The sequence below is a fragment of the Macaca thibetana genome, chromosome 15, assembly GCF_024542745.1.
Source record: "Macaca thibetana thibetana isolate TM-01 chromosome 15, ASM2454274v1, whole genome shotgun sequence".
NCBI classification, from domain to species: domain Eukaryota; kingdom Metazoa; phylum Chordata; class Mammalia; order Primates; family Cercopithecidae; genus Macaca; species Macaca thibetana.
In genome coordinates this window covers 4,577,885-4,603,229 of record NC_065592.1, presented here as the reverse complement: position 1 = coordinate 4,603,229, position 25,345 = coordinate 4,577,885, and the positions used below count along the sequence as shown (strand labels likewise).

The 25,345-nt window shown below is 48.0% G+C and overlaps 2 protein-coding genes across 8 annotated transcripts in view; one reads left to right on the top strand and one right to left on the bottom strand.

Moving 5' to 3' along the window:
• Positions 1–25,345, top strand: part of DPH7 (diphthamide biosynthesis 7) — an 807,287-nt gene that overhangs the window by 591,483 nt on the left and 190,459 nt on the right. The window lies entirely within an intron of this gene.
• The window catches only part of EHMT1 (euchromatic histone lysine methyltransferase 1), a 230,524-nt gene that overhangs the window by 78,289 nt on the left and 126,890 nt on the right, over positions 1–25,345 (bottom strand). For 4 of the 7 annotated variants that reach the window (XM_050759722.1, XM_050759728.1, XM_050759729.1 and 1 more), the window contains 5 exons: positions 16,305–16,462; positions 15,747–15,935; positions 7,571–7,648; positions 5,804–5,924; positions 1,446–1,577 (listed from right to left, as the gene is read on the bottom strand). In XM_050759722.1, coding sequence (XP_050615679.1) covers positions 1,446–1,577; positions 5,804–5,924; positions 7,571–7,648; positions 15,747–15,935; positions 16,305–16,462 — 678 coding nt within the window. The remainder of the gene's footprint in view (positions 1–1,445; positions 1,578–5,803; positions 5,925–7,570; positions 7,649–15,746; positions 15,936–16,304; positions 16,463–25,345) is intronic. The other 3 variants (XM_050759723.1, XM_050759725.1, XM_050759726.1) reach the window with 3 other exon arrangements.

Below are 25,345 nucleotides of genomic sequence, written 5' to 3'. Positions count from 1 at the left end.
TGGGGTCCCGGGCCACACGGCCAGCACCAGCACAGTGGGCACCACTGCCTGTCTCTTCTACGCACTGATGGTCTACATTGAAAGCACAACTGAACAGGCCAATCGCTGACTGACCAATCGGTGCTGATAAAACAGGTAAATCAATTTTGGGAGGTCAGTTTATAAAACATCACACAAGCCGAGGAGCCCCTACTCGTTGCCATTTCTCCTCCGGCTCCACGTTGGCTCTCGCCCTTCTGGCCCTGATGCTCGGCACCATCCTTCCTTTATAGCTACCTTCCCCTGACCTTACCGGAGACAGCAGGTGCACACTGACAGCTGGAAGAGCCCTCATGTGCCAGCTCCCCGTCTCCTGCCACTCAGCAGGCCCAAGGCCACCACAGCAGGAGGCGATTTGATAAAATGAAATACTATTTACTACTTAAAACCAAGTAACTTCCTGAGACCCCCGAATCTAAAAGCAAGTTTAGAGCTGGGACACTCAGTGTTACACTCTGTCGAGAAAGCAAGCGTGGGGCGACCACGCGAAGGACGTGGTGATACTTGAGGGGGGTTTCTGCTCCATTTGGTACAAGAGGAGGAAAAAATATCATTTCCATGACGGACAAGCCTAAGATTTCTACCTTAAGCTAAAGATGGGATTTTCTAGGTGAGTTACATAGGTGACTCAAACCACCCTCAGTGTTCAAAACCCTAAAAAGCTAGTTATCTGTCATTTTTAAATGGCCCATTAAACCCCCCACAGTAGTCTGCAATGCCACACCAGCAAGATCTGTGTGGAATGTAAATAATATAAGATTTCCATTTCCTCCACATCATGCTTCAAATAAATCTTCCCAGATAATCAAATACCTATTAGCTACTTTTCACTCATATAAGGTTTCTAAGTGGCTTAAAAAGAGAAAACAACTGATAGAAAGTGTGAGAACTGACAACTTCTGGCACAACAACCCCCAACAGACGCCGTTGATTCACCTGTGATTTCGAGGTACAAAAATACACTAAATATGAATATTCCATGACAGAATATGTGTCAGAGCTCTCAGCTCAACACTGACCAGGGACATATTTCAGCCAATCAGAGACACCTTATTCAACAGCACGTCCTTGTGTGTCCTGAGAGGCCACCGGGAGGAAGGGTGTCTGGCCATGGGCAATCCTCCACAGAGCACGCCTGACCTGTGGAGGGAGACGACCGCCACGCTGGGCCTTGCTTGGGCTTTGCCAGTTTACTCTTAGGGGGTTTCTGTAATTTCTGGTTTTTCACTTGCACACTGGGACACAGCAGACGCACCCCGTCCTGTCTACACCTCACCTGGAAGTGATGCCGTTAACGCGATCTTCTACTAGTGTCCACCAGGGGGCATCGTGCTAATACAGAGGAAGGAGCCCCGAAGACAAAGGACCAAGATGGTGCCCGGTCTCAGTTACAACACCACATTCACCTTCTGCTTGTGAAGACAGAATTCCTTTGACGCGGAGATCCAGGGAGTCCAGAGAAACTTCCATGTACCCTGTGCTGTCTCCTGGTGCCATCTGCTCACCGCTTCCTGAAGATGACTTATACGACTCAGAACCTAGGTATGAAAAGCACACACATCAGACACCATGCACCCAGGCGGCCGCACCCACCCACGCACAGGGCAGCAAGGCTGGGGCCCCAGGAAATGGACTACTTCTAATTAATCCATTCAAAACCACAAGCTGAAACCCACTATTGTTTAGGCCATTCCAGTTTCACTATCATTTTCTCTCTTGCATATTATTGTGCTGATTCCCCCTTTTAGACATAATATTCATGGGGGAGGAAAGAAGCTGCAGAGACAAAAACAAAGGCACCAACATGTCGGTACATCTTTCTCTGTAACTATCCCAACTGCATAAAAGCTATCGAATGATCAAAGAAACAGATAAAACATGGCAGTCACATGTTGTGGATTATTTTTACATAAAACAGAAACACCTAACTTGCAGATTTGAAAGATCAGAGGTAAAGTAGCTAAAGAGATGGCCCAAGGTGCCGTGTTGCAGGCAAATCTGTGTCCAAGAGAAAGCACTGCCCACCCAGGTGTCCTGGCTGACGTCCAGGGAGGCTCCCAGAAAGGATCAGTGTCGACCCCAGTAGACACGGGAGGCTCACGACACCCACAGAAGGTGCCAGGGAGCACGGTACTGTGAGAGGGACCAGTGCCCCTAGGCTGGCAGCGAGGGCAGTGGGGGGTGCAAACACTTCCGTGGGCTCCCTTGCCCTCAAGGACACACGAGTGGTGGCCAGGCCAGCCTGTCCACACTTCCCAGGAGGGCCGGAGAAAGATACACAAAATTGGGTGTTTGCAATCACAAGGGCATTTCACTGAGGAGGCCTGTGAAAGTGTGTACCTATACCAGGTAATACCCAACTCCGGCCAAGGGCAGATGGTCACATTTCACGGCCAAGCTTCTAGGGACTAGTCACCAATCTTATTTCATTGACTGGAAATAAATGAACACTAGTACAGAGAGGTATGGTAACCAGTCTTTTTTTTTTTTTGAGACAGAGTCTCGCTCTGTCGCCCAGGCTGGAGTGCAGTGGCGCGATCTCGGCTCACTGCAAGCTCCGCCTCCCGGGTTCCCGCCATTCTCCTGCCTCAGCCTCCCGAGTAGCTGGGACTACAGGCGCCGCCACCTCGCCCGGCTAGTTTTTTGTAATTTTTAGTAGAGACGGGGCTTCACCATGTTAGCCAGGATGATCTCAATCTCCTGACCTTGTGATCCGCCCGTCTCGGCCTCCCAAAGTGCTGGGAATACAGGCGTGAGCCACCGCGCCTGGCCGGTAACCAGTCTTTTCATTCAAGCCACATGCTCCACCTAGATCTTAGACAGACAGGAAAAGTCAACCACCTTTGAGAAATCACCATCATCAACTTGAAGAACAGGAGGACACTTTGTATACTTTTAAACGAAAAGAAGATTTTTAAAAAATTCATAAAGAAATAAAATTCAAATTCCTCTGTGAATATTTAAAAGCACACACTTTGCACATTACAGCCAAGATGACAAAGATGAAATCTCTAACCCAAAAACAACTTTCAGCCTTGGCTCTGAAATGCTTTTGTTGGCCAACAGTAAAAGCCACATCTGGTGTTATGATCTGAATCAATAAACTGAGGTGAAGAGAAACGTAACTGAAGGACCACATGCAGCTCCCGGGGGGCTCACTCGTCCTCCACCCTCAAACGCCAGGAGCCTCCATGGTGACTGCCTCACGCCCCAGGCCTCCCACAACCCTCTCCGTTTCAGGGGACGACTGCCTCCCCAACATCCAGTTAACAGACCTATTCTACGCTGGGGAATCCAGATTAGCCAAAATTACTGTGAAGAACAACAAAGTGCTGCCACTCGGTGACACTGGTATAAGGATAAACAAATAAATAAATGAAACAGACTGGAATGTCCAGGAACAGCCCACACACTGAATGTCAACAGCGGGAGAAAAGTCAACTCGAGCAGCAGTGCCTATGGCAACCGCACATCCACTGCCAAGAAGGGGCCTGCACCACAGCTCACTCAAACATTAGTGCAAAATGAACTTGTTAGATGCCAAGAAGAAAACATGGGACAAAACCTCTGTGACCTGGGTCTGTCAAAGATTTCTTAGAGCACAAAAGTATGAATCACAACGTAAAATAACTCATAACTTGGACTTCAAGAAAATCTTAACAAGTTTTGCTCTTCTAAATATAGCATTAAGAAAACAAAAAGGCAGGCCATGGACTAGGTACAAATACACGCAAAGCATCCGCCTGATAGAAGACTTGTATCCAGAATATTTAAAAAGCTTTTTTAACCCAATGAGAAGAAAAACCACCAGATTTTAAAAGTGAGCAAAAGATGTGAACAGACACGTTTCGAAAAAAATAAATGAAGGCTAAAATGTACAATCTCATTACTCATTAGGTAACAGCATTGAAACTACAGTAAAACACCAATGCACACCTATAGATCCACTGAAATTAAAAAGACTAACCCTAACAAGTGCTGGTGCAGACAGAGGGGAACTGGAATGCTTGTGTGTTGTGGGGACCGAAAACAGGACTAGTGCTTGGAAAACAGCCTGGCAGCTTCCTGAAGAGCTGAACACATGCCACTCTACTCAGCCATTCCACTCCCAGGTATCTAACCAAGATCTAGGAAAGCACCTGTTCAAAAAAGACTTGCACACAAATGTTCACGGCTGCTCAATTTCTAGCAGCTCAAGGCTGGAAAGAGCCCAAAGCCCATGGACAGATGAATGGACAGATAGACTGTGGGGCAGCCACACAATAGGACACTTCTCAGCAATGGACAGGAACAAACTCCTGGCCATTCGACAGCCCGGCAACTCAAAACAATTATACTCAGATAAGCCAGATGAAAAACAACTGCACAGACCATCTACATAAAATTCTACAAAACACTAACCAATAAGCAGAAGCAGAGCAGACCAGGGGCTGCCTGGGGGCAGGGAAGGGGCCAGGTTATCAAGGGGCAGGAGGGATCCGGGGTGACAGAGGCGCTCATGGCACTGATCGTCTAACTGTGGTGACGGATTCAAGGTCATAAACGCGTTAAAACTTGTCAAACTGTGTAATTTACTTCTGTGCATTTTATTGTATGCCAGGTGTACCTCGGTTAAGCTGGAAACAAAAACAGCCCTTGGCACCCCAAGCCTCCTGCATCCCTCTGGGTTTGAGGGGATTTCCTTCCCACATTCACGCTGTGATTCACAAAGTCCCTCTGGAACAGGAGACTGACGGAGGCGCAGGTGCCTCACCGAGGGGCCGCTTCCTGCACACAGCGTGGGAGCTAACCGTGCAGGCCACAGGCTCCAGTCACTCACGCAGGCAGCAAAGGATTCACCTCCGTTCAACATTCAACAGTGAAGTCGGGGTCGGGCGCAGTGGCTCACGCCTGTAATCCCAGCACTTCGGGAGGCCAAAACGGGCAGATCACTTGAGCTCAGGAGTTCGAGACCAGCCTGGCCAACATAGCAAAACCCCATCTCTACCAAAAAAACACAAAAAAATAAGCTAGGCATGAAGGCACACGCCTATAGTCCCGGCTTCCTCGGGAGATGAGGTAAGAGGATCGCCTGAGCCCAGAAGATGGAAGCTACAGTGGGCTGAGATTGAGCCACTGCACTCCAGCCTGGGTAACAAAACCAGATCCTGTCTCAAAAAAAAAAAAAAAAAAAATTTAAAAACAACAGTGGGTCGGGCGTGGTGGCTCACGCCTGTAATTCCAGCACTTTGGGAGGCCGAGGCAGGCGGATCATGAGGTCAGGAGATCGAGACCATCCTGGCTAACACAGTGAAACCCCATCTCTACCAAAAATACAAAAAGTTAGCCAGGCATGGTGGCAGGAACCTGTAGTCCCAGCTACTTGGGAGGCTGAGGCAGGAGAATGGTGTGAACATGGGAGGCGGAGCTTGCAGTGAGCCGAAATCAGGCCATTGCACTCCAGCCTGGGCGACAGAGCGAGACTCCATCTCAAAAAAAAAAAAAAAAAAAAAAAAAAAAAAAAAAAAAAACCAGTGAAGTCAACATCCACTACACTGGCCAGAAGGAAACTACTTTAGAGTTTCTCTTGAGTTTTAAAGTTTCTCTTGAAACTTTAGAGTTTCACTTGAGCTTCTCTAACAAAGTCATTGCGAACATTTTTTTAAAAAACAGTGAAGCCTTCTCTTCTAATGAAATCCTATGCACCCCAACCCCAGGTGGGCCTCCTGGCCTCATCCCCCTCCCAGGCAGTCCCCGAGATGGCCCACACCCCTACGGCATTTACCGAGGGCACCGCTGGGCTTCTTTCTACTTCTCCGCCTCCTTTTCCTGGCTGGCTTGATCCAGGGACTGTCGGTCTTTCCTTTCCTCTTGAGAAATTTCTTCTTGAGGCTGGATTCCGAACTCTGGAGAACCAAAGGGGCAGGCATATAAACCACTGAGCATAGGCAGCTATGGAAGGCAAGAGCACTACAAGTGTTTTCTTGCAAAACAGAACACTGGCTATGTCTTGATCTTCAATTAAATAGTGAACTTAACTTGTAGACATTTTCCTGGGTCACACGCTGAAAGGCACTCTGTGCTTTTTCCTAACTATCTCTCTAAGCTCAGTCCCTTTAGAGGCAAAACAAAAACAAAAATAAAAAGTGAAATTTATGTCTTATTTGAGTTTGGCACAAAAGAAAAGAATAAGTAAATTGGAAGGTTCTACTCAGGAACTAAATAAATAAGCTCAGGAAAAGGAGCCATGGCCGCTCATCAGGGTCCATTCATCTCACTCACAGGAAAAGAACAATCAAGGCTCAGTTCGCTTCAGAATCTATACCCACATCAATCACCTACACAGAGAACAAGGACAGAGGCTGTAATTAACTTGTAATATTTCAAGATGTGTTTTAAGCATCTGCTTCTAAAATCCGGATGCAGCAAGGGCATCTGTGGCACAGGCCACACAGGTGCACAGCAGGCGCCCCCGCCCCTCCACAGGAGGCCACGTGAAGGCCACAGTGGGCAGAGGGACATTTAAGGGAGGCATAGCGGCAGCACACGGGCCTCGCCGACCAACTGAACGTGCCCCTGCACAAGGCCTGTTGCTGGGCAGCCTTCTGTCCTGAGTCGGGTCCCACGTGAGGACGGACTGGGAGCCCTGTCTACAGCACGCACAGCCCCAGCTCCCCGGTGCTCCCCGCACAGCAAAACTTTTGGGAAGAAGTTGTGCAAGCGCCACACCCAAAGTTGCTGCTGCTAGAAATCTAGTTGCCCCTCTGCCACCCAAAGACAGACCCCTTCATCACCACACACCACGGCCCCCGTGTCCTCCTCCCACTCGCTGGTGTGATGAGCCCACACCGTGGGCCACCTTCTCCTGTTTCAGAGCATTTCCCCATTCATGTGACCCAAACTTGCTGAGTTTTCTCCCCATGGCACAGAGAGCCCCTCCTCAGACGCAGGAGCCAACTTCTCCTCCCCTGTGGAGCCCTCACAGGCTGGGGGCTCCCTGAGGCTCCATCCTGGGGACTTGCTGCTCTTCTCCATTTCCAACCCCCAATTCCCGCAGACCAGGGTGCACAACTCCGACCTGAACCCCCCTCCACGAATAACAGGCTTCAGTAGGGACGGAGCAGAACCCCTCCTTCCCTCCTGTCCTCACCACCAGAAAGTTCTGTCCATTCTACCTGGAAACACCTCAAATCCAGCCCTTCCTTCTCGCACATCAGCCAGTGCAGCGGATTCCCCAACAGCTGTCCTTGCTGCTGACTCCCACCACACCCTCTCCCTCTGAGAGCCTCCAAAGGCCCCTCAGCTCCCCCCGACCCCACACGCAGCCGGCGCAGCCCCGTGCCAGGCCCAGTCCTGTGCTGCAGCTCTGCACGGTGTCTTTCTCATGAGGCTTTGCCAGGGACAGGACCCATCTGTGGCCATCGTCATGACCAGCTCCAAGCACACGTGTGAGTGCTCAGGCAACAAGGGTTGGGTAAAGGACTGAAGGACGCTGGTGTCTTTGCATCTCCTCTACTTCAGCACAGACGCAGAAGGAGGCGCTGGGGATTACCAGGTCAGACTCGTCACCGCCTTCCTCCTCCTCCCCGGTGTCCACGGACTCCTGCTCCTCCTCAGACTCCCCGTCCATCTGATCAGCCACACAGTCGAAGCGGGAACCCAAACAGAAAACAGAAACCAATTACATCCTTTAGTGGCAGATGACGGATCCAAAACAAACCTCGAAACGTGCCCTGGCCGTACACACCGGAGACGCTCGCAGGGTGGGGGCACCGCCAGCCTGCTCCAGCCCTGGCTGGTGTGTGGGGTGACCAAGTGCTGGTCCAGGCAGGCCCAGAGGCACACTCTGAGCTTCCACTCTGCTCCCCGGTCCTGTCTCCACATCGGGACCAGAGAGTGGCTGCCCTGGTGCGGACGCAGGCAAGGCTCACCCGCTGGGTGCTGTATTAGTGAGGGCTCAAGTGCTCCATTTATCTTATGAATGGGAGAATTCAATAAACAGGTCACAAAACACACAGAACAATCATAAAACGATGTTCAGAGGCCACAAGACACAGTGTGAGACCTACCCCCACACACCCATGATCCCAGTCCCATCCTCAGAGCCACCACAGCTAAGCTGCCCACACCTCCTTCCAGTGAATGTCCAGGCAGACGCGGGCCCACAGACGACAGTGCATTTCTAGTCTGCTCAGATGGAAGGACACTCGACAGTTCTGTGAATATTGTTTTCTTCTAATTAAAAATGTGTTCTGGAATTCTTTCCACACCAGAACAGACACACCCTATTTTTTCTGTGGTATTTATCTTTTCTATAAGCACAGGCAATACACAAATAGATGTTCAGTGCAAAAGACACGGAAACAACCGTGAGTGTCCGTCCGCCCTGTGCCGGGCGCTCCCTGAGGCGGCGCGGGCTGCTCTGGCTGTGCTATTCCGCTATTCTCTGCATTTCCCAGTGGACAGGCACCCATGCGACTTCACATCAAGGGTGTGTTCTACGGGCTCCACGGCTCATGCTTGTAATCCCAACACTCTGGGAGGCTGAGGTGAGTGGATTGCTTGAGGCCAGAAGTTCAAGATCAGCCCGGGCAACACAGCGAGACCCCTGTTTTTCCTATCAAGTTTTTAAAGCTCCGTTTCTGATATCTCGTATTCCGTAACACTTTTGAATTTTATCTGAACAAGTCAAAGGTGCCCATCTTTTCCTTCATGGCTTCTGGGTTTGTGTCTTACACTAGAAGAACTTCCTCATTTGAGATTGGAAAAAACAGTTCCCAATGTTTTTACCAATAGTTCAGTATCTTGTGTTGACACTTTAAGTCTTCTGGAATTTGTTTTTTAAAATAATAGCCACAGTAAGATATATTTCACCTACTCTAAGGCTGACCCTGCAAAGTGTGCGGTTCAGTGGTTTTTACTACGTTCTGAGCCGTGCAGCCGGCACCACGGTCTGACTCCAGAACGGAGCCCACATTTGTTACCCACCCTGACACAAGTGAGGGCTGCCTGCTCCCAAATATTAGTCAACGGCCCAATCATAGTTATTAAAAAGTTCATGACCCCTTGTCCACTGACTTAAAACCCCAGTCTTACCATTGACCTTTATACACATATCACAGGCTCCCCGTCCCCCTCACTAACTGCCTCAGCGCTCCTCAGTAAGCGTTCCCTCCGGCAGCCACGTCCTGTGCTCGGGTGTCCCCCACCGTGCACAGTCCCCCCACTACTCTAGAGGGTCTCCGCCTCCACCCTCACTTCAGAACCAGCAGTTTACACAAAAGTCCGGCTAGGGTCTCGATGGGAGCTGTTCTGAATTTAGAGGCAAACATGGAGAAAATAAAACAGTGGATCTTCTCACTCAGACAAACAAACGACGAGTCTCTCCAGGAACTTAATTTTTAACCTCTTTCATCAGTTTCCTAGTTTTCCTCCACATTAACAAGGAGCGCTCGGTTTTTCTGTTAAGTTTATTTCTGGGTACTCTGGTGATATTAAGAAATTATAACTAACTTTTTAGGTCTGATATTGTGGTTTGTCTTTCAAAGAGTCCTTATCTTTTAAAGATCCTACTGAAATACCCACTCCAAGACAGCCCACGTGTGGAGAACGAGGCCGAATGCCGGAGGCTCCTCACCGTCCTCCGTGTGTTTGCGGAGCTTGAAATTTTCTACATAGAAAATCTTTTAAAATATCCCTAGACAATTACTGATTTTACTGATAATGCTGACACCACATTTTCTAATTGGTTACTGTAGCTATATAAGAAAATAACTGGTTTTTATGTCTTGATCACATGTAAGATCAGCTTAGTAGCTGTAATAGTTTTTGCGCTGATTTTGCTGGATGTTTCAGATGGATGAGTATATTCCCAGCAAACTCTTCTCTCCTGTCTTTTACAATATTAATGTTTCTTTCTGGTTCTTATCTTACAGAATCAGCAGGAACGGTCAATGCTGCTGTATTCGTGTCACAGGTGAAAGCAGCAGCCCCTCCTCCCTGGTTTCATGACTGACCATTGAAATGTTCGAACCCTTTTATAAGCATTCCGACGCCTTCACTCAGCTTTCACAGGAGTTTTCATTTCGTTGGATAGTTTTCTTATTTTAAAAATAAGACAGGGCAACGAAACCACCAATTAAAAGTGGACTAACAACAGTTAACTCCACTTCCTTCCAAAACTCTGGCAAAGCGACTTTTAAGGAAGGAACAAGAGCTTCTTTATAAGAGGCTGCTTGATGGCTGTGTACACGACAGCTGTAAGGAATCAGGCGGAAGCTGAAAACCCAAGGAGATGAGCAAGGGAAGGGTAACAGCTGACATCAGAATTTAAAAGCGGCTGGACGCCATGGCTCGCACGGAGAATCCGGCACTTTGGGAAGCCACGGCAGGTTATCACGTGAGCCCAGAAGTTCAAGATTAACCTGGGCAACACAGCGAGAGGCTGTCGACTGAGAGGACCTCGTCTCAACACAAAAATTAATTTAAAAAAATATTAGCTGGGCATGGTAGCGCACGCCTGTGGTCCCAGCAACCTTGGAGGCTGAGGTGGGAGGATTATTTGAGCCCAGGAGGTGAAGACTACAATAAACTATGATTTGCCACTGCACTCACTCCAGCCTGCACAACAGAGCAAGACCCCTTCTCAAAAAAAATAAAGAAAGTAAACAGAGAACTTGGACTCTGATGCAGGTGAAATGAGAAGGCTGACACCCAAGTGAAACAGGAAGAGAGCAAGCCAGGTGCAGGCCAGGCTGCTTCCCGCATCTGTCCTGGGGGGGCAGCAGGCCAGACCAAAAGCTGCCTGTCCCCAACCCAGCAGGACACAACTCTGGACATGAGGCTCACTTATGGGTTCAAGCTAAGAGGGGAGAGGGTCCAGCTCTCCCTTCACCAGCACCCAGAGTGGCTGCCGCACCCAGCTGTCAGGCAACAGGTCCCTGCAAGCGGCTTCCAAGCAGAATGGCTACACCAGGGCACCAGCTGTTTCAGTCAAAAGGTAGGTCACACGCAGAAGGAGGTACCATGTCGACTACACAACAAGGGCTTGTTTCCAGGCCAAAGAACCCCTACAAAACACGTTTCGAAAAGGACAAATGGCCCAGTAAATGGTTGGGATGTGAACAGGCACTTCACAAAAGGCACCCAAATGGCAAAATGAGTATGTGAAAAAGTATTCAACCGTCTTGTAAATCATGAAAATGCAATTTAAAGTGAAAACGTAATGCCACTATCTGCTCGCTGGAGTGGCAGCACCGAATGTGGCCGGCACAGCAGAGGGGACACTCCGAGGTGGTGGGGAAGGCGGCAACCTCAGCGGCCACCATGGGGAGCCGCACGGCAGGGTCCATGGAGGCCAGCACAAGGCATGGCGGTTCCATTCCCAGTGGGTACCTGGGGCAACACCTGTATGAGGGTGATGGTGGCAACCTCCTCTGGAACGGCCCCACTGGAACCACCCACGGGCCATCCACAGTGGGACGGACACAGACACAGAGCAGCCATACAGAGGAACCAGTATGGTCAACCCCCTGGCCTCAGGCCCTGCACACTCTGAAATAGCACCAAGAACCATAAAGAGCGTTTGTTAATACAAGTATCTATTAACATGTACTGCAGTAGAAATTTAAGATGAGACATGTTCAAACTGCAAGGACAGTGTCAGCCACCGCAGCAAAGCTGCCATCACATGTAATTCCATGAATGAGAGTGAAAAAGGCACCCAACACCTAGCATTAGTATGACAACAGTTTTGATCTGCAGACTCTCTGAACAGGTCTCAGAATGCCCCCACCCAGACCACTTTGAAAACTACTATTCCATAACAATGAAAATTAACTAATAATGTAAATAAATCCCACAAACACAATGTGAAGTAAAATAAGCCACACTCAAAGAAAAAAAAGAAAGAATGCATATTATATAAGGAACGAAGTCAAACACGACAATCCTGCAAGGCAAGCACTCAGGAGAGGGGTTACTTTTGGGGATGGGAGGTCAGTGGGCCTCCGCAGTGCTGCCACAATTCAAAGCTTTGATCTGGGTGGGGCCACACAGGTGCATCATTCTTCCATCATTACTGAACTGTGCCACTGTCGCACATGCAATTAGAATGTAGTCCCCCAAATTCAGAAAACAGAAAGCTGCCTGAACTTTATAAAACGCCTTTTAAACACATATACAGTCTGCAGTTTTTTCATTTACTCTGTTAGCCTGGTAAATCCTGGTCTTTAAATCATCTGTTTCTATAATGAGTCACTCTCATCATGGGGCAAGCCCCATTTCCCTACGATCATTATTTTAATACATCATTGCATTTGATCAGTATTTTATTTAGGAGGCCGGGTGTGGTGGTTCACGCCTGTAATCCCAGCACTTTGGGAGGCCGAGGCAGGTAGATCACTTGAGGTCAGGAGTTCAAGACCAGCCTGGCCAACATGGTGAAACCCCGTCTCTACTAAAAATACAAAAATTAGCCTGGGTGTGGTGGCTCACACCTGTAATCCCAGCTACTCGGAAGGCTGAGGCAGGAGAATTGCTTGAACCTGGGAGCCAGAGGTTGCAGTGAGCCAAGATTGCACCATTGCACTCCAACCTGGGTGATAGCGCCTGACTCCGTCTCAAAAAAAAAAAATTTATTTGGGACTTCTGTATTTAGGATTGAGGTGAGTTGAGCCTGTATTTTACCTCAGAATGGGCTAGCGTACTTTTCCTGTCCTTCTCTGTTCTCTGGAGCTACTTATGTAACAAAACGATCACGTCGATTGCCAGTGCCCATCTAGTTAAGGCTGCTCTTGCCATCTTGTTCTGTTTTACACTGTTTTACATTTTCTTCTTGGCTTTGCTTTTGTTTCTTGATTCTTTTCTTGCCTTGATAGTCATTTAATGTTTTACTTTATGACAAATACCTAGTTATTCAGTGTCCAGTTCCTCTAGAAGATGAGAACCTCAATAGAAAGAGAGAATCTAGAAATAGACTCAAATTAATATGCCATGTGGTACATGATAAACATGGTGTTGTAAATGAGAAGGGAAGAAATGTCGGTCAGTAAGTGAAGCTGAAACCTAAGCATTTTGAGGGAAGCCCTGGGACCCTTACCTCACATTTTCTTTTAAAAGATTTATTGAGATATAATTAATATGTCATAAACTTCACCCATTCTGAGCAGTTCTACCTGATATTTTAATTCTATATGAATCAACTATTTATATACAAGAATGAAACAAAAGTATTTAAAGATAGCAAACATCAATTTATTCAAAATCAACAATGAGAAAGGTTTATCATAATTAGAACCCAGAACCCAGAAATCATAAAGAAACTGGCTAGTACCTGGGAGTTCTGACACTACAGACAAGGTCAAAAGATAAAATCAGCTGGGTGTGGTGGCTCACGCCTGTAATCCCAACACTTTTGCAAGCTGAGGTGGAAGGTTCACTTAGGCCCAGGAGTTCAACCAGCCTGGGCAACACAGTGGGATCCTGTCTCTACAAAAAATAAAAAAACATCAGCTGGACAAGGTGGCAGGTGCCTGTAGCCCCAGCTACTCAGGAAGCTGAGGCAGGAGGATCCCCTCAGCCCAGGAGTTCAAGGTGCACTGTGCTGTGATCACACCACTGCACTCCAACCTGGGCAACAGAGTCAGACCCTGTCCCCAAAAAACAAAAAATAAAACGAAAAACCCAAAATCCACCTGGGGAAAAAGCCTCAGCTCATACTGGAGCCAACAGATCAACTCTTCCTTGACAAAAAGATCATCAGACTACATTCAAAAGATGCACAATCCAGGAGAAGAATGAGCAGGGGCTACTGAGCAAGCGGCGTACAGAGGAACAAACACGGTGGCTGCTCAGCCCCAGGCCTGACTCAGCAGTGAAGAGCTGCTGGACTCCAAGCAGGCAGCCCTGCTGGGGAGGGTGAGGAAACCAGCCCGCTCAGGTCTCCGCAGGCGGGAGGGTACACTCAGAGCTGGCCTGGTGACAGCAAAGTGCTACACTGTAAATGCAGACAGCACTTACCAGCCAGGAGCACACTCAGCAAAACTGCGACACTGAACGCCCCTGAAGCACCGCTTGTAACATGACAGAAAAGAGCGTAACACAGCTGAACAGACAGCGCACTGGAGCGACAGACACGTGTGTGCAGAGCCCGCGGCAGCTGCTGGGGCAGGAGCTTAATGGGAGTCGCCGCTGCTCCCCCCGGTGCAGCCAGGGCTGCCCGTCCTCTGGGAAGGGTGAGGCTGTGCTGGGCACGTCTAAGGAAGTTACTGTAGTGACTGTTTCAAAGAGTGCCAGAGCCACCAGGACCATGGAGTGATGATGCTGTTTATTTTCTTCCTTATGCTTCCTCATATAAAATGAGAAAAAACTAATAATTATCTTAAAATAAAAAATGTTTAAGTCCTCTTTAAATATCTAATGGTAACATTTCCCACTAATTTTTAAATAATCAAGCTAAGAGCTGGGAGCAACATTTAAAGATTTGCCCTAAAACCTGCTACAAATGTACAACAGACTTTGAAACTGAAGCAAAAGGAAGAAAGCACATCCCCAAAACTCTGACAAATGACAGAAAATGCTTTGTACACATTCAAGGGTACACTCACAGCACACGAAGCTGACTGAAAGTGGATAAAGCTAACCACTAAAATTATGCATGTTCAAATAAGTCAGTATTTGGATGAATTCACCTGGACTGCTATTCCTACTATTAGTTTTACAATAACTAATTAGATACAAGATTGCGTCTAAATGAAGATGGCTGGACACACCTGAACAATAAAACCACTGATACGTACGTCAGCTTGACTCTCAATTTTCCCCTGTTCACTCTTATGAAATGCGTCACTCCTAACTGACCCCCTCAGAACTGAGAAAGCATGAATTTAACTCCGAAACTATGTCTAAGACCTTCCTCGGCTTCCCTGAGACAATGGCCCAGGTGCCCATGCCGGGCCAGGGGCAAGAGCACGGCTGCGACGAGGTTGGGGGCTCGGCCCGTGCTGGTGCTTGTCCTTGGGTGGACAGGGGTTTAGGCTGTCTGTGAAGAGGGCACGCCAGGCCCATGTGTGGCGTCCACAGTGCCAGGTGGCAGGCCACGCAGAGTCAACCACAAACGAGCACACAGCAAGCCGCCAATCAGCGCTTCAAACCGTCAGCATTATCATTCCTGTCAACCTAGAGCCCAGAACAAGTTCAAGAGGCCGGGCGCTGTGACTCATGGCTGTATTCCCAACACTGGGAGACTGAGGCGCGAGGATCACTTGAGCAAAGGAGTTCAAGACCAGCCTGGGCAGCAAATCGAGTCCCTCTCTCCACAAAAAAATTTAAAAATTAGCCAGGCATGGTGGCGTGAGCCTGTCATCCTGGCTGCTCGGGAGGCTGGGTTGGGAGGATCACTTGAGCCCAGCAGGTTGAGCGCAGTGAGCTACGATCATGCCACTGCACTGCAGCCTGGGTGAAAGCGAGACCCTATCTCAAAAAAAAGAAAGAAAGAAAACACAGGAAAAAAAAAAAAAAGAGGTTTACTTTAATGAATGATATACACAAACACTTCTTGAATGAAAATAATCTAATAAATCAAGAAAAATAAAATACAAAAACCTAAGCCAATTGCAAATAGGGGATTTTATTAGGGTCTAGAAGTGACCAGACCACTAATTCTCAGAACCACGGTCAACTTTGTGATAATCCTCCCTCATGCTGTCTCCCGAGACAGCAACACCTACCTTCTGGGCGCGGTCAGCCTCCGACATGCTCTCCTTGGAAGTCCTGCTGTCCTCCGTGGGGAACGCGGCCGCCTGCTCCGCGCCGTGGCCGTCGTCCTCCTCGAGCTCCTCTGAGTCGTCCTCGTCTGAGTCCATCTCCAAGCTCTCCCCATTCACGTGCAGGCTGCTGGCGCCCAGGTCCTTCTCCCCCTAGAACACGGGCAGGTGTACACCCCAAGGCAGGGGCAGTGCGCATCATGAACAAACTCGCTTTCACTGAGGGGTCTTGGGTGACTGGGAGGTGCAAGGGCCTGTGGGGAGGTGGGGACGCATGAGAGGTGCCCCTGCCACCTGGAGAAGAGCCCGGCAGACCAGCGGGCTATGGTGAGGAGGGCAGGGAGGACAGGGTGGAGTCCCCCACAACAATCTTGGACACGAACACTCTGCCCCTATGGCAGAGGAGCTTCATGGCATTGGCCCTTCCCGGGGACTGAGGTCACCTAATGACTGATAACCAGGCCCCAAACACAGAAACGCATTTCCACACACACGTGGCACTCACTCAAATGTGTCTCTTACCTTAGAACCCACAGTGGAATGAGTTATGCTCTTAAACATCTCAATCACTGTCCTCTGTTTTAATACTTTGGTCTTTTTCTTAGGAACCAGGCTATAGGTTCCCATTCTTCGTTTTTTCTTCCGAGATACTGCAGCTGCTAAAACAAAAGGCAAGCAAGCTAAAAAAAAAAAAAAGTCAAAAGGGGACAAGAAAGGAAAAGAAATACCATTCAAATGTTTTTCAAAGGTAGGAAACAGTTTACAAAACTTGATCACCAAAATCACCAGCAAACCCCATCACAAAAGGCACCCTGCCCGCCGGCCATCAGCACAGTGACAGGCATCCTTCACTCGCGATCAATTCACAGAGAATCAGAAACACGTCCCAGATCATCTGTTCATCTGTTCCCCTCACAATAAAACACGGAGCAAACTTGACCACCCCACCTTGGAGGCAGGAAAGTCACAAACCGTCAGGAGCAGGGCTCTGCAGCGACTCCTCCTCCCAGTCCCCTTGGCTTTGAACATGGAGTGACTACCCTTGAGAAGTCCTCTCACTTCGCAAAACACCAACGTGAACAGCATGTGCAGCAGAAGGACGCGGCGCGGAGCAGGCAGAGCCCGGCCTCCCTCCCCAGCACAGGCGCCAGGCCAGGCCACTCTTCCTAGGACACAAGCTCTGCACCAGGTCCACCCCTGTGACTCTGCAGCCCAACACCCCAACACCATCCTCCTCGTGCTGCAGTCCAGTGACTGAGGGGAAAGGCAGTCCCTGGAGCTACTGTCCAGCTCTCTATTAAAGGACAAGAGGGTGAGAGGGGCGAGCAAATGTCCGGGGGCTCTGGAGCAGTGGTTTCCAAACAAGAGCGGCAGCAAGGAAGGTGCCTGGGGGCTCCCAACCCCATTCTGAACAAAGCAGTTCTAGGTTCCATTGGTTTTATATAATCAGACTCTATGACTTTTTTTAAGTTCCAGGATTTGAAGAAAAAACAGATCTAAACGCTGCTGCTTTCACATGAAAGAAACTCTCCTAAAGGGCTGGGGAAAAGCCATTCTGTTTAAAGCTGGGCACAGCAGCTCACACCTGAAGACCGAACTACTGTGGAGGCTTGAGTGGGAGGGAGGGACAGCTTGATCCCAGGAGTTCAAGCCCAACCTGGGAAACACAGTGAGACCCCCTTTTCTTACACACAATACACACACACACAATTTGGTTCTACAAAACGCAGAAGCAACAGCTGGAGGAACGTGAAGGAGTGAGAGCCATCCAAAGCGGGTGGGTCCTGTGACAGCACCACCCACAGATGCCACGGGGCCTGGGAGATCTGCTCTGGAGTGAGGAGGTGCCTGGGGCCATGGACACTGGGAAATGCTCACCCCAGGCATCTGCAGTATGTTCGTGGGGGTCAGGCTCTGAGCACACAGCCAGCATGCAGACACTTGGCTCTGTCCACACTGGAACAGGCTGATGGGCCAGCACGGCTGTGCTCAAACCACAGAAATCCCTTGGCAGCCCTGGGAATCCTAGACTCACCATCGTAATCATCTTCGTATTTTGAATAGATATTTTGTGGGAGGATGAAGGAGGCATGGATTTACAGATAATTTTTAAGTCTCTCAGCTTTAAATATATATACAGCTGACTTTTGAACATGGATTTTAATCACATAGGTCCACTTACAAGCAGATTTTTTTTCCAACCAAACAGGTTGAAAATACAATGTTTGCAAGATGCAAAACCCCGGAACACAGAGGGCCAACGTTTCATATTACACAGGTTCTGCAGGGCTCACTGCAGGATTGCAGCATGCTTGGATTTTGGTACGGGGACGGGGTCCCGGAGCCAATCTCTTCCTATACCCAAGGGTGACTACATGTACTTTCTCACTAGATTCTTTTCCTTATTTCATCTCAGTAACCCATGGTTATTAGTAACACAAATTGGACATGACACCTGTTTATAAATAAAGCTTTATTGGTGCACACCCATGCCCACTGTCTACATACTGTCTGCATCTGCTTCAATGTGACACCACCATGACCAGCTGTGACAGGAACAGTGTGGCCCACAAAAGCACTGACATTTGCTACCTGTCCCCTGGAAACAGTTTGCTGACTCCTGTACTGAACTGCTGAGAGAGGACAAAGGAGATAACCCTGCATTTCATGTGCTTAAGAATCATGTCAGCCGGGTGCAGTGGCTCATGCCTGTAATCCCAGAACTTTGGGAGGCTGAGGCGAGTGAATCACGAGGTCAGGAGGTCGAGACCATCCTGGCTAACACGGTGAAACCCCGTCTCTACTAAAGGTACAAAAAATTACCCGGGCATGGTGGTGGGCACCTGTAGTCCCAGCTACTCGGGAGGCTGAGGCAGGAGAATGGCGTAAACCTGGAAGGTGGAGCTTGCAGTGAGCCAAGATCACGCCACTGCACTCCAGCCTGGGTGATAGAGCAAGAAGAGCAAGACTCCGTCTAAAAAAAACAAGAATCATGTTGGGGCCAGATGCAATGGCTCATATCTGTCATCCCAGCACTTTGGGAGGCCGAGGTGGGTGATCACTTGAGGTCAGAAGCTCAATACCAGCCTGGCCAACATGGTGAAACCCCGTCTCTACTAAAAATACAAAATTAGCCAGGCATGGTGGTGGCGGGTGCCTGTAATCCCAGCTACTGAGGAGGCTGAGGCAGAAGAATCGCTTAAACCTGGGAGGCGGAGGTGGCAGTGAGCCGAGATCGCACCACTGCACTCCAGCCTGGGCCACAGAGAGAGACTCCATCTCAAAAAAATAAATAAAATAAAATAAAATAAATCGTGTCAGGAAGTCTGCCTGCTGCAAACAAGTGAAGAATGGTGTCTAAGGGCCTCTTCTTACTGGGTGACAGCTTGTATGTGTGAAACAGACGTTAAGTATAAAATTTGCTACACATTAAATAGTAGAGAAATGTCTATGGATGACTTTCAGAAACGTAGAACCTATGAAGGACCTGAAAGTGTCTGAGCACGTGGCTGAAGCGTGAAGAGGGGCCGCTTCAGTGCTGCACGGGGGCCTCCAGTTGTGTCCGGGGAGAGGGTCTGGCCCTGAGCCAGACGGCTGGGATTCAGCGTGATCAGGGGCCAAGAGAAAGAAAACTACAGGATGGCCGGCAGTAAGGAAGGAGCATTTGCACTCCAGACCTCAAGGAAGTGGGGCCAGTTCCCTGCAGATGGGATCTGGCAGAGAAGAATCCCGGTGGAGAACATCAAGAAAGGGGGAGGGGGCCCTTCAGGACTCCGAGTAAAGACTCACACTAACTGGCATCTCACAGGACGCTCTGGGAGGCCCAGGCATAGGACAGTGTGGAACACTGTTCCGGGAAAAACAGTGCCAGGAGTGGAAGTGGGTGTGGGGTGGGGGTGGGCACTGCCCAGCTGTCTGCAGAAAGGCTGGGCTGCTGGGTAGAAGAGGTGTGGATAAGGAAGAAAGGCGACAGGCTCCAGAGGGCAGACAAGGCGGATGGGACGGTGGAGATGCGGGGAAAAAGCAAGTGCACGGGAAACACAGCAGCCTGCGTGGTCACCACCACAACTCTGTCACTCAGAAGGGTTTCTGCCCTCAGGTCACACAGAGCAGGGCCCAGCTCTATGCCCAGGCCTCATGCCTGGACAGCAGCACCCATTGAACTGTTCCCTGCCATCAGAGCCACCGTCCTCCTTCCTCCCTGCCCGACAAGTCCACATAGGGACCCCAGGCCCATTCAGGCTCAGTATTTGGCACTGTTCCCACCCACCTATGCAGAAGGCACAAACACTCCAAGCTCACAAAGCAAAAGGCAGAGCCTCCACTCTGGGCATGGACTGTGGTCACCGGCAAAAAAACACAAGGGAAGCACTGCAACTTCTGCAGCTTCTACCCAAGTGTGAACAATGAGCCCAGCAGGGACTTGCAGCTTCTACCAAGTGTGGACACTCAAACTGCTTTATGACCTAAGTTTACTTTTTCTGTTTTTTGTTTTTTTTTTTTTTTACTAGTAAAATACACACACCACAAAATTTACCATCTTGATCATCCTTAAGTGCACAGTTCAGTGGCATCAAATACATTCAGAATGTTGTGCCACCATCACCACTATTCACCTCCACAACTCTTTCCATCTTGTCAAACTGAAGCTCTGTTCCCATTAAGCCCTAACTCTCCATTCCCTTCCTCCAGCCCCAGCCTCCAGCCATCTTCTCCTCTTTCTGTGTCCATCAGTCTGACGACTCTAGGGACCTCGTGTAAGTGGGATCGTACAACGTTTGTCCTTTTGTGGCTGACTTATTTCATTCGGCACAGTGTCCCCGAGGCTCATCCACGCTGCAGCGCGGGCCCCAGCTTCGCCGCTTCTCAGGCTGAGTCACACGTCACTGCGTTTTGCACACGACCCTTTGCTGATCCATTCGTCCGACAACCGGCCCTTGGGTGGCTCCCCCTTTTGGCTGCTGTGGTTGATGCTGCTGTCAACGTGGGTGTACAAACATCTCTTCAAGACCCTGCTTTCAGTGCTGCTGGGGCACATGCCCAGTAGTGGAATTGCTGGATCACATGGTAGCTCCATACTTAATTTTTTGAGTTTTTCGCAGCGGCCGCACCATTCTACATTCCCCTCAGCAGTGCACAAGGGTTCCCATTTCTCCCCATCCTCACTGATACATGTTATTTTCTGTTTTGATAGTAGCTATCCTCAATAGGTGTACCGTGGTATCTCACTGTGGTTTTGATTTACATTTACCTTATGATTATTGGCGTTGAACATCTTTTTATGTGCTTACTGGCCATTTGTGCATCTTTTTTTGAGACAGTCTCACTCTGTCACCCAGGCTGGAGTGCAGTGGTCTGATCTCGGCTCACTGCAACCACTACCGCCCGGGTTCAAGCGATTCTCCTGCCTCAGCCTCCCAAGTAGCTGGGACAACAGGCATGTACCACTACGCCTGGCTAACTTTTGTATTTGTAGTAGAGATGGGGTTTCACTGTATTGGCCCGGCTGGTCTGGAACTCCTGACCTCAGGTGATCTGCCTGCCTCGGCCTCCCAAAGTGCTGGGATTACAGGCGCAAGCCACTGGGCCTGGCCTCCTTTGCCGATTTTTTAATCAAGTTGTTTCTGTTGTTGAGTTGTAGGATTTTTTTGTATATTTTTAGTAGTAATTCCTCATCAGACATAGGATTTACAGACATTTTCTCCTACTCCATAGGTGCCTTTTTATTCTGTTGACAGTGTCTTTTCTTTACAACAGGCAAAGTGCAGCAGTAAGAAGCAGGGAAACAGGAAAACAAGGAGATAGAAAGCTTGGTGCATCAAAAGATACCAAGCCTCATCAAACCTAGTGTGCCTCCTTTTTTTTTTTGTTACCTGCACTTCTGGTGTCACGTCTAAGAAATCACTGCCAAGTCCAATGTTATGGAGCCTTTGTCTTATGTTTTCTTCTAAGAATTTTATAGTTTAGGTCTTACCTTTGGGTCCTGGACCTGTCTTAGGCTAACTTCTGCATATGGTGTGAGGTAAGGGTCCAGTATCACTCTTCTGTATGTGGATATCCCATTTTCACAGCACTATTTGTTGGAAAGCTGTCCTTTGCCCCGTTGAATGGTCTTGGCACTCTTGTCAAAAATCAACTGATCATGTAACACAAAGGTTTATTTCTGTGCTCTCTGTTCTAGTCCACTGGCCTATACGTCTATCTTTATGCCAGAATAACACTGTTCTGAGTGCTATAGCTTTCTAGTAAGTTTTGAATCTCTCTCTCTTTTTCCATTTATACATATATTATTTTTTAAGACAGTGTCTCACTCTGTTGCCCAGGCTAAAGTACAGTGATACAATCATGGCTCACTGCAGCCCCAACCTTCTGGGCTCCAGCAATCCTGCCACCTCAGCCTCTGGAGTAGCTGGGACCACAGGCACTCGCCACCATGCCTGGCTCATTTTTGTATTTTTGTAGAGACAGGGTTTAGTTATTTGTCCAGGCTGCTCTGGAACTCCTGAGCTCAAGCGACTCACTCACCTCAGCCTCTCAAAGTGCTGGGATGATAGGCTTGAGCCACCACACCCAGCCAAATCTCTATATAGTTTTTCTGTTTTTTTTTTTTTGTTTTTTTTTTTTTTTTTTGAGACAGAGGCTCACTCTGTCGCCCAGGCTGGAGTGCAGTGGTGTGATCTTGGCTCACTGCAACCTCCACCTCCCAGGTTCAAGTGATTCTCCTGCCTCGGCCTCCCAAGTATCTGGGATTACAGGCACGTGCCACCACGCCCAGATAATTTTTGTATTTTTAGTAGAGACGGGGTTTCACCATGTTGGGTCAGGCTGGTCTCGAACTCCTGACCTCAAGTGATCCACCAGCGTCAGCCTCCCAAAGTGCTGGGATTACAGGCGTGAGCCACCACGCCCGGCCCAAATCTCTGTATTTTAAAATCAACAACAAGACTTAATTTGTGGCCTAACATATGGTCTATCCTAGAAAGTGTCCCAGGTGCACTTGAGAAGAGTGTACATGCTGCTGTTGGGCAGAGTATTCTGTATGTCCATTAAATCTAGTTGGCTTATGCTGTTAAGTCCTCCATTTCCTTTCTTATATGCTATACGGTTATTCTATCCATTACTGATAAGTGGAACCTGAGGTCTCCAACCACTACTGTAGAATTGTCTATGTCTCCCTTCAGTTCTATCGGTTTTACTTGTTGTATCTTGATGGTCTATCATTTGTTGGGTATGTAAATGTTTACACATGTAATTGTTATACCTTCTTAGTGTACTGAAATTTTTATTACTATATATTGTTCTCCTTTATCTCTTGTAACCTTTTTTTATTTAAAAACCTATTTTGTCTGATACTAGAATAGCCACCTTGCTCTCTCTGGTTACTGTTTGCATGGAATATCTTTTTTCATCCTTTCGTTTTCAATCTATTTGAGTCTTTGGATCTAAAGTGAGTCTCTTACAGACAGCATGTAGTAGGATCATGTGTTGTTTTTTCTTAATGCGTCTGCCTTCATCCATTTAGTGTTGCCATAAAAGATAAAGAGATTTGTTTCCTGAGTCTGGTGGCGGGAAAGTTCAATATTGAGCAGCTACACCTGGTGGGGGCTTCACGCTCTCGCTCACGGTGGAAATTGGAAAGGGAGCAGGCATGTGTAAGAGATTACATGGATAGAGAAGAAGGAAGAGACAGAGAAACCAAGGAAGCCAGATTCTTTCAAACAACCCACCTCAAGGCAGCTAATCTATCCCCAAGAGCGAGAAGTCACTCACCTGGAGGGAGGGCACTGATCTACTCATGAGGAGTCCATGCACATGACCAGTCACCCCCAGGTAGGCTCCACCTCACAACACTGTCATACTGGGGATCTAATTTCAACAGGAGCTTTGGTGTGGACAAACCACATCCAAACCACAGCACTGCCCATCTTTGTCTTTTGATTAGAAAGCGTCATCTATTTACATTTAAAGCAACTACTGCTGAGGATTTACTTCTGTCATTTTGCTCTGTTTCCTACATGCCTTACAGCTTTTTTCATCCCTCATTTCTTGCACTACTGTCTTCTTTTATATTTAGCTGATTTTTTATAGTGGAATGTTTAAATTCTTTTCTCGTTTCCTTTTGTGTATGCTCTGTAGCTATTCTCTTTGTGGTTACCATGGGGATTACATTTAACATCCTAAAGTTATAACATTCTAATTTAAATTTATACCAGCTTAACTTCAGTAACACAGAAAAACTCTGCTCCTTTACGTATCTGTTCCCACCCCTTTCATTTGCTGATGTCACAAAACGACATCTTTATTCATGCTGTGCCCTGAAACATAAACAATTCGTTTAAATGCATTAGTCTCTTAAGTTATGTAGGAAAAATGTGGAGTTACAAACCAAAGTTGCAATGATACTAGCTTGCAGACTAATTTTTTAAACGTATTCGTCTCTTACATCTTATAGAAAACAAAAACCATTGTTACAATACTAGCTTTTAAAACTGCCCATGTCTTTTTTTTTTTTTTGAGACGGGGTCTCGCTCTGTTGCCCAGGCTGGAGTGCAGTAGCCGGACCTCAGCTCACTGCAAGCTCCGCCTCCCGGGTTTACGCCATTCTCCTGCCTCAGCCTCCCGAGTAGCTGGGACTACAAGCGCCCGCCACCTCGCCCGGCTAGTTTTTAATATTTTTTTAGTAGAGACGGGGTTTCACCGTGTTAGCCAGGATGGTCTCGATCTCCTGACCTCGTGATCCGCCCATCTCGGCCTCCCAAAGTGCTGGGATTACAGGCTTGAGCCACCACGCCCGGCCAAAACTGCCCATGTCTTTACTTCTCATATGGCTTCAAGTTACTGTCTAGTGTCCTTTCTTTTCAACCTGCTAGCCTCCTTTAAGTATTTCTTTGCAGGTCCAGGTCAGGTGGTAAGAAATTCCCTCAGGTTTTGTTTATCTGAGAATATCTTAATTTCTCCTGCACTCTTAAAGGACAGTTTCCGTGGCTATGGACACTTGGTTGAAAGATTTTTTTTCTTTTATCACTCCTAATATACCAATGATATACTCAAGAGTCTCTTTGTCTTTCCACAGAAGTGTCTCAAGTATAATGTGTCTAGTGCGGGTCTCTTTGAGCTCATCCTACTGGACTTCACCAAGCCCCCTGGGTGTTCATATTCATGGGTTTCATCAGATACTCTCTCCAGCCTTTTCTTACTCTCTTCTCTCTGTACTCCCACAATCCCTATTTGGTCCTCTTGACGATGCCCACAGGCCCCTTGGCTCTGCTCACTTTCCTTTGGCCTTTTTGTCTGCTTCTCAGACTTGATGATTTTTACTGTCCTATCTTCAAGTTTGCTCTCTCTTTCTTCTGTCTGTTCAGATCTGCCTTTGATTTCCTTTAGTGAATTTTTCATTTCACTTATTATACTTTTTAGCTCCAGAATTTCTTTTGGTTCCTTTTTAGGTTTTCTAGCTCTTTATTGGTATTTCCATTTTGATCATACATCATTTTCTTGACTCTCTTCACAACTTCCTTTAGTTTCTGAGCATATTTAAAATGATTATTTTCAAGTCTCTGTCT